This window comes from Ruditapes philippinarum, unplaced genomic scaffold, assembly GCF_026571515.1.
Source record: "Ruditapes philippinarum isolate M1 unplaced genomic scaffold, ASM2657151v2 ctg1546_1_1_1_1, whole genome shotgun sequence".
Classification (NCBI taxonomy): Eukaryota; Metazoa; Mollusca; class Bivalvia; order Venerida; family Veneridae; genus Ruditapes; species Ruditapes philippinarum.
This window is the reverse complement of record NW_026860233.1, coordinates 111737-121976: the sequence shown is the minus strand read 5'-3', so window position 1 is coordinate 121976 and position 10240 is coordinate 111737. Positions and strand designations below refer to the sequence as shown.

At 32.2% G+C, this 10240-nt stretch overlaps 1 protein-coding gene across 1 annotated transcript; it reads left to right on the top strand.

The window, feature by feature from the left end:
- Nucleotides 1-790: 790 nt before the first annotated feature.
- On the top strand, nt 791-7757 carry LOC132759322 (uncharacterized; the record flags this gene model as incomplete). Its single annotated transcript, XM_060751079.1, is given in 8 exon segments — nt 791-892; nt 1138-1214; nt 2259-2373; nt 3513-3554; nt 4038-4104; nt 4704-4876; nt 5189-5278; nt 5551-7757. Coding segments are annotated over 8 exon segments (938 nt in total), but the record flags the coding sequence as incomplete, so codon positions are not given.
- Nucleotides 7758-10240: the final 2483 nt, after the last annotated feature.

The following is a 10240-nucleotide window of genomic DNA, read 5'->3' as shown; positions in this document are numbered from 1 at the left end:
ACAAAACCAACATAGTGCGTTTGCGACCAGAATGGACCCAGACCAGCCTGCGCATCCGCGCAGTCTGATCAGGATCCATGCTGTTCGCTATCAGTTTCTCTTCTTGTTATAAGGTCTGTAAGCGAACAGCATGGATCCATGCTGGTCGCAAACGCATTACGTTGGTTTTGTCATGGCACGGCTCATATAATGTTTCAGCAATTAATCATGTCTGGAAAAAAATGAAGTCTTGAAAATGAGACCCAGACATCTTTTGTTCAGATTACATTGATATATTTAAAAAAATGCTTAAATGAATTCCTTGAACTTTTAGGTAGACTGAAATATAAAAGGTTGAAGCACTATTGATAAGGAAAATTGTGCATATTCATAATCATAAAATTGTTTTGCTCATTACTTCTCGTCTTTAAGCAGACGTCTTGGTATTTACACCTTGCTGGTTGAGTAGATATTTGCTGCATAAAACAGTACTGTATCTGACTATGTTTTTTTTTTTTTTTTTTTTTTTTTTTTTCTGAAACGCCACCTTAGATTGCAACCACTACTAAGTTATTTGAATCATCATTTTGAATATAAAATCATACCGATTTCGATACAGTAACATTTCTATATACCTATTTAAACACGTTAAAGTTCCCATCACAAAGAGTACCGGGAACTGACACTATAACTAAATTCCATATTCATACTGAAAAAAGACTAACAGATTGTGTTCATAACGCTTTTTGTCCATACATGTATTATATAATAATGATAATAACAATAACATTTATATAAATATATATTTCAGGTCTATATATAGTGTTCTACTTGATAGTGACGTCAGCATTTGCTGGAGTAACCGTACCATACAATGCCCTTATTGCCGACAAGTCACATCCTTCCCAAAGAGGTAAATAATAAACCAGAAAAACGTACTTTGTACAATACAATGTACTGTAAAATGATTTTCCGCGAAACGCTAACGTTACACAGAAGTTTATATGAAAAATAATGTCTGAAAATAGATAAAATTAGAATATAGAATGAATTCCTGAACATGATGCTATTTCGGAAATTTTTTTGATAATAAAACTTGTTGTCCTAAATATTAGTTTGATACTGTGTATTTGGTATTTACGAGTAAATATTTTCCAGGTCTAAATTCCGGTGTAATGGCAGCCATGATTCTGATAGGTAATGTCAGTGGTGCGGCCGTGGGAACTTCATTTACGGTAATATAAAATTCTGTATCACTAATTTGTCTTTTGAAGAATGAGCTAATGTAATACAAGACATACAGATAATTATATTCAATTAATGAAATAATTACAAATGTTATTGTGTCCTTTGTCTTAATTATTTCTTGATTACTTGAAAATGTTTTCGTGAAAATGTTGTTCAAAGTAATTAGTATCAAACTTTTTCAATTACCTACTTCATTGCAAATGAAAATCAATGTAAATGACTTATTATTAATACATGTATTGTCATTGTGATTTTAAGCTAAAATGCTATTCTTTGTATATTTTTGTGATATCTTGTCCATCTTTTACTATTTGTGTAAGGTCATAGGGATTTTTGCATGCCGATATGCTGATGAACCTGAATCTTATGATTATTGTTACATGTATCAACTTTGACCATTGAAAAAATATACAGTAGCATCAATTCACTTCCGATTATTCAGGAATATTCTTAAAATTTTAAGTTACTGCTTAAACTATTAGTAGCATTTTATGTTTTGGATAAACATGTATTCATGTATAACACCGATGCGACAAGTAGTCATACGACGCACAGATGTCTGACGTTTAACACCCACTCCCCCTCCCATACCCTACCCTAAAATATAAAAAAACACAATTTAATGAAGATATAACGCAGAAGGGGATATAAGATGTCAGACACCCGTCATACGACCGAATTAATTCATATAATTATACAATGACAATTTCGTGCTGACAATTTTATACATACTCTTTTATTTTATTTTATACATACTCTTTTATTTTATTTCATAATGTTACTGTATGAAACTAGTATTACAGTAAAGAGACCTCTCATTAATTGACCGATATATATATATTTCGATCATCCTTCAAGGCTCAGACTAAATGCGTTTTACAATTACTTTGCAAGCAGAAATATTTATTAAGTATATATTTTGGCTTTCATAAAAGCAAGTCTAGACATCCAAAAGCATTACTATCCTAAGTGTTTATTTTCCAACTACGGTGTATCAATGTATCAATTAATATTGGCTTTATTTTTTGCAGCATATCGGCGTTATTGGTGCCTATTCCATATCGATTGCTATAGTTCTTATAACGCTTGTGATCACAATATTTGCAACCACGGAGGACGAGGGAAAACATGTTGTTGAACCACTTGGTAATTGTTGATACATTTTAGAAAGAACACTTGTTACTTAGAGCTAATACTGAATGCATCTAACAACACCGTTGCGAACATGCATTTCTGTAATGTTTACATAAATTATAATTTATCAATGTTAGAAAAAATAGTTGAAGTACTTTTTTAAATGCAAAACTTGTTAAGTAATAGAAAGAGCAGCGAAACACGAGGCTATCTGATTTGTACGAGGGGCGAAGCCCCCGAGTATAAATCAGATTGCGGAGTGTTTTGATGATCTTTTTTCTTTTGTATCATATGCAAAAATAAAAACACGTTCCCTGAAAAAAGAGCCACTGTAGTCAGACAGTAAGTGCGTGTAACTAACACCTGCACAACGCATTTTGCATGTACTGGTATACGATTCAACTCAGACACGTTTTCAATAGTCCAAACTATGATACAATTAGAGCATATTTCCATATTGATTATATGTATGACACAAGAAGGTCGTTTAATTATGATTGTTGACAACGTATTGCTCTGTAGTTTAATAGAGATATATCTTTCTGATTCAAAGACAGAATCTTATATTCCTTTCTTTTTTTTTTTTGGAAATAATTACAGTTATATAATTTATCGAACATTAAGTAACTTAAATACCTTATTGAAATATATTTTATAACCATGCATTTAATACAAAAATCATTTGTCTTAAATATTGTGCTAATAATTAACGCTTGAGGTCTTGTCATTTTCTGAGTTTAAAGCAGGAATTATTACAAGCCTAATTTTTAAATTTATTAAATACTACTGTAAATGAAATTATGAAAGAATACCCCTGCTAGAAGTAAAAGTGATTTTTGTCACCAGTATAAAGCCAGGTCAGCCTGCACATCCGTTGACTCTTCAATTTTTATCATTATATCTCCAAAATTGATAATGGACAGTTTTTGAAAATGGAATCCGGACAAGTCCATTTGTCATATGAGATGAACGAACATTTGATACTAGCTGCTAATGAAAATTACATAAAGCTCAACTCATTAATATTAAAAGAGAAATTAAATTGAAAATGAGAGACCTTGTAAAAGCAGATTATGAAGCGAACCAATAGTTAAAGTAAATCAAACCGTATAATGAAGTAACTCTAATCCTAACGTATCATTGAATTGCAGGCTGTATAACACTATTTTGTGGTTTCTGGGATCCATTAAAAGGTAATAAATTTACTGATATCTTTCTTATCTTTTCTTTTGTTTAATGTTTAATTTATGCCATAAATCTTGTATTATAAATTTAAGTTTGTTTGATTTATGGATATATTTGTTTGATATTTATCTAGTTTCTATATAACTAAGTACATTTTAAGACTTGGTATTATGTGTTGCATTACTAACGTATAATGCCATAGGTAATTTATTATGTCTAGCCAATGTATCAGAATATATGTTTTCATATAATTTCCATTTAGTACAGTGTACCAGTCCTGTCTAAAAACCCTATAACTTCTGTATGATTGACACTACAAGAATTGTAATCTCTAGTGGTAACAGAACATATTGCCTTTTGTTCTTGTTTGCATGCAATGCAATTAGCTATTTCTAATAATAGAACTAAAAGACGTGAGAGCATTGACATAGCATGATTATAGAGACATTTAAAACATGCGTTCATTCAAGGTTATCGTGTTGCTATTTCAGAACATGATTTCCGATGGGTTTTCATCACACGATTTCTAATGCAACAAGGTGTTTCAACAGTAACAGGGTAAGCATGGAACAGGCTGAATTGAAATCTGCATTATTCATTGGTATTCTGTAAATTAAATAGCATGAAACTTGCAACCAAATAACGGTCTGAAATAAAAAAAGGAAACAGAAAATGTTTGTTAATAATTGCAACAGTGAAAAAATAACAACATTGTCTTTATTATTGTAGTTAGGGTAGTAATTGCGTGGTTATTTTTGACTTGCAGAATCTAATTACATTGTCATATTGGCATAATTATGCCATAGATATGCATGGCTGCAGTCCAGGAGTTCATCTCAATAAAGTGTTAAGAATAGCGTTAACTCATGTTGGAACCTAGTTTTGTAGCTTTTTTACTGTTGTACTTGCGTTTCAATTTAGTGAAATACTTCATAACATAGGAAAATTGTCTGGTTGTGAAAAGGTATACCGTTCAATGCTCTATTAGCTGAGACTCAATCTCAAGCTGCTTGTCCCAGTTTATGCGTATTTCGTCCTTGGTAGTCTTCCAGTGAAGTAAGAAAAGTGATCAAATTTGCTTTATAGTTCTTTTGCTAACAGTTAAAATAAAAGGATGTATATATAACTTTATGATGCCTACAACTTATATACTACAGATTTTTAGAGTACTGGTTACATGACATGGTAATTTTACCTCACTGTTGGACGGCTGCTACAAGTGTTGCCATCATGTTATTACCAATGTTGTTTGCTGCTGCATGTAGCTCCATTATCTTTGGTATCATATCAGATAAATTTGGAAGAAGGAAACCTATTGTTATAACTGCAGGTCAGTTCATTTATATATACCTGTATTGATTTGATGGTATTCTTGAAATGAGTATAACTGATATTGGCACTTTTGGAGACAAAAAAAAACAAGCGCACGCAAAATTTAAAGGATTAAGTGATGCAATAACTTGAGCATACTATTAGGATGAATGACAAATTTAAGACAAATGCTGTTTAAAATCATGTATTTAAAAATGTATAAGCATAACATGTGTATTCATATAAACAAAGAAAAAACACATTTATTTAGGTTTAGTTGCCATACCTATTCACAAACATTGATCATGTGTTTTTTTTAATTCAATTTTAGCGGCAATTATGAGCACCAGCATTGCCACTATGATCATGGTGTCAGGGAAAAGTGCATTCTACATTGCTATAATCCTAGCCTTTTGTTTTGGTAGGTTTCTCATTTTCTGAACTATTTTAATGAAGTGACAAGTTAAATCGTTAAAAACATTCTAATACACAATCTTTTCAGAATAATACATTGAACATGCCGGTTAATCACGGGGAGTAACTCTTAAGAAGTAATAACAAACATGCATTGTTAAGTTATCTGTCATTAAATTGGAGAACAATATATTACATATTTTAATTTTCGTTTTCGATATAATATAGATAATATTGTTATGAAATTACCCATTTTTTCATCTGAGTGTCTTTTTTCAGGGGTTGGATTTGGGTCGTTCCAGTCAGTTGACTTTGCCCTAGTTATGGATGTTTTACCACAAGAAAAAGACAAGGCCAAAGATATCGCTGTTTGGCATCAAGCTCTTATCTTGCCAAATGCTTTAGCCACGCCTGTTGGCGGATTGATATTGGACTACTTTCAACAGGTTGACTGTAGAATAGGGCTCGGTTACATTATTCTTTTTGCTGTTACTGCCGTTTATTTTTGTCTGAGTGGATTATTTGTGATGAAGATAAAACGTGCACGATAAAAACATCATACAATCAAATTTCCCGCCATGTTTTGCTAATATTTTAAAAGGTATTTAATCTTGCTGTCGAAACTGTTGCTGGGCTACCATCTTTGAAATATTAATAAATGTTTGAGTTGTTATGTTTCAGCTATTTTTGTATATTAAGGTAGTAATATAATACCAATAGCTACTTAAATGTATCAATAGTATAACATAAAGATCACGGTTTTTATCTTATGCACATCTACTTAAATACTACATAACCCTCAACCTGCTTGTACCGGATGTGATCAGCCTTTGTCACCAGTATAGAGCCAGACCAGTCTGAACATCCATGCAGTCTAACCAGGCTCTATACTGCTAGCTGACTAACTTTAAATTTGCATATTGATATGGCTAGAATTGTGATTGATCAGTCTAAACAATGGACGCTGTCCATTTTTTTTTTAATGATCAACAGGTTAAGGGTTGGGTAGCGAATTTTTCAAGCAGACGCTGTACTCTTATTTCACTTTAATTTGTTTAAATATAGCCAAATTGATAAAGAATATCTTAATATTTTGAGTTTTATTAGCTTGTCGCGTGATATTCGTGCTTGTGTTACATAAAGATGGTGACAAAGGCACATGATTTTCATTCAAGTTTTAAGAGGATACATTTTGAAATGTGGCTTTAAAATAGATTCAAACCAATAGGATAATAATAAGTGTCACATCTGTATGTTGTGAATTTTGAAAATTTAAACCATTTCACTACTGGTTTAAAAGAACCAAAATGACTTTTAATATTATGTTTTATAATTATAACTTTATTTTTATTTCTTAATCGGCAGGAAATACATATATCTGACTACTCTACAACGAAAAAAAATATGGATGGCATTTTTTGTCTTTAGGTTGTTAAATAATTACTTTCAGGCAATTCAAATAATTACCTCTATTTATTAACATGTTTAATATTTCATTAAATACATTCCGTCTATCAATACCTCGTGTGAATTTAGTAAACTTTGACAGTTTCCGTATACGTGTATATAATTAACGTTTTAATAGAAAACGGGGAGCGGGCAAAGAAACAGACGCTTATAAAGTCTTTAAAGATACGGAAAGTGTCGAAAATGATCCGGATTTTCACGAGTATGTAATGTGTATATGTACTAAATCTTAAAGTCAAATATGATATTTATATGTGATATTATAAAAACATTTCCTGTCTCATTTGATTGTTGTAATAATATTTAACATATTGTTATTTGTTTTTACCCCATCGTTAAAAATAAATAAATTGATGACTTTGCACAATTCATTTTACTGGAAAAATAGTTAAGCTATTTTTAACACTACATGTAAAATATCTATCTTGTATCACAAAATGTTGGTTCCTATTACGGTGAAGTGCGCACTATTTTGTTTTCTTATACAGATAAATTATAACCAACCTTGTGTATCTATATACAAAAGCATTTTAATGTAGTTTCGTATGAAATGTCAATAAAATAATTATTGATTTGAATATTAAATCTTACTCTGCTGAATCTGTAATATTATAATGAATATTTCGAAATTCATCATTGGTATATTCTGGAGGACTGGAATGGGACAAAATTATAATATAATAATCACCCAAAGGTACATATAGTTGGATCTAAAAAAACCTGAAACAGAAGTATAGTTTGCTCATGGACCTTAGTTTCCAGCTGTCTCGGTGTCGAGGACTTAATCTTATGAGAATGAATTTGAAGCTTTGTAAAGGATAACTCAATAAAGAACCCTTCATAGTGACAGTTCAAGTGTACTAATAAATATTCCATACAACCAAAGACAATTTATATACATGGTATCATTTTATATTCATTCATTAACGGTGGTGATAACATATTATGTATAATTGTGTTGATGTGTTTATATTGTTATCATGATTTGATTTATTAATAAAAAATCACATAAAAGTTCATGAATATAGTTTTAGTATCTCATTTGTATGAAAGAAGTATACTGGAACTATGTTGTTTGTTACATTCTCCAATGGCAAACTTGTCGGGTGCATGTTTTATTTCTATATATTTCCAAAACAACATAACATAGAAAAGTTTGTAGTGTGATACTAAAATAATTCTTTTTATATAGTCAGACCCCTATACGTTGAAGCAGATATAGTCTCTGTTAAAGTATCATTATCCTTAATACCACCCGTTAGCTCATTAGGTAGAGCGTAGGACTGTAAATCGGGCGATGCTGATCCGTGCTGATCACTTTCGTTATGATAGATCATTAAATCATTTCTTTTGTCATTCGCACTGTATCTCTGCCCTTGCAGGTACACAATTTATCAGTTCCTTGCGAAAGGGACGGCAACTATTACTGATAAACAGACTGACAGCCTGCCCAGGAACGATGCGGTGACTGAACTGAGCTCTGGTAAATTCAATATGGCTTACTTTGGGACAATACGCCGCTTTTCGTCGAATGGCACTTAGTGTCACATTGAAGGTTCCATGATAACCACCGAATAAACACATCTGCGGTGTTTCAAAACTCAATATTTCACCATTTTCATGTTTAAATGTTGAATTCTGGTTAAGCCGGTGCTAGGGGCATTGAATGAAGTTTTTACTTGACAGTACCGTCCATTGAACAGGCTCAATCAAACCGGGTCTCAATATTTTAAATTTTGCCGTTTTTTGGGATTCTTTAGGGATTCTTATTTTCTCTATTTTACTGCCGTGATCCAGAGTGAAAAACTACCGACACCATTATTATTCATTGTATATGATTAGTGTTTTTATGTAAACGTTTCAAACATTGCTTGCATAACAGATTTACAAAACATTTAATAATAGCAAATGTCTTGATAGCGACTAGTGCAGACCATGATCAGGCGGTGCAAATGTGCCCGCTGTTCTTTGGCTGCACTGGTAGTGTAATTAGAAAAAAAAAATAAGTCGAAAATAAATCTAAAGTAGAAACTTACACGACAAAATTAAAAATGTTCAACCTTTGATTTCGATTGAGCCATGTGGCCAAAGTTCAGGACGTATTCTACTATTGTTTAATATTATTATTATAGAACACAGGAAGGATAGAAACTTGTCGAAGAAATCAATCTAAAGAATGCAAGACTAAACGATTTTGTTGATGCTCTAAACATACGGTGTTTTAAGAATAAATCTGACGAAAGAAGTATGATTGGTATTATTTCTAAACGCAGAAAAACTAATTATGGTTAATATGGTAGAAAAATCGTCATCATCATTGTCAAGAATGAGTATATAATTAATGTGGTTATTTTTGTTCAAATACAGTGATAATTATAAAAAAAAAAGTGGAATTGATTAGAATCAATTGAATCACGCTGATTTACAGATATTAATACTATTAACCACATTTTGCTTAAATACCAATAAGTACGATAAATTAAAGCAGATTATTTACATAGCATTAGCATTTAGCACAATTTGCGTACAACTAGTAAATCGTGAGGACAAAACGCAGTCTATACGTGCGTGTGTTTAAAGAACAAATGAGCCGCGTCACGACAAAACCAACATAGTGGGTTTGCGACCAGCATGGATCCAGACCAGCCTGCGCATCCGCGCAGTCTGATCAGGATCCATGCTGTTCGCTTACAAACCCTACAACAAGTAGAGAAACTGATAGCGAACAGCATGGATCCTGATCAGACTGCGCGGATGCGCAGGCTGGTCTGGATCCATGCTGGTCGCAAACGCACTATGTTGGTTTTGTCGTGACGCGGCTGAAATATCACAATAAAGTTAATTTCAAATAATGGAAATACTTCGTATCAAATGTAGATATAATAAAATCTAATAATCACACCATTAAAGATTAGTATGATTTAACTAGAAAAAATGTATATTCAATCGTTGTTATAATCACCATCATCATCATCATCATCATCATCATCATCATCATCATCTGCAGCAGTAACGACAGCAAAATGTACCCTTACCAAACCTCAAGTAACGCAAAAATTTCCAATACAAAACTTCATCATTACCAGTACTTTGATAATATCATCATCAACAACTACATCATTATCACTATTTGTCACTTAAACATTTCTATACTCATAATAATTTTCATCAATATCATCGCCATCATCGTCGTCGTCGCCATCTTTGTTGTCATCATCATTATCATCGTCATCATCGCCATCATTGCCATCGCCATCTTTGTCGTCATCATCATTATCAACGTCATCATCATCATCATCATTGTCGTCGACATCTTTGTCGTCACCATCATTATCATCGTCATAATTGTCATCGCCATCTTTGTCGTCATCATCATTATCATCGTTATCATTATCATCGCCATCATTGTCATCGCCATCTTTGTCGTCATCATCATCATTATCATCATCATTGTCGTCGACATCTTTTTGTCGTCACCATCATTATCATAGTCATCATTGTC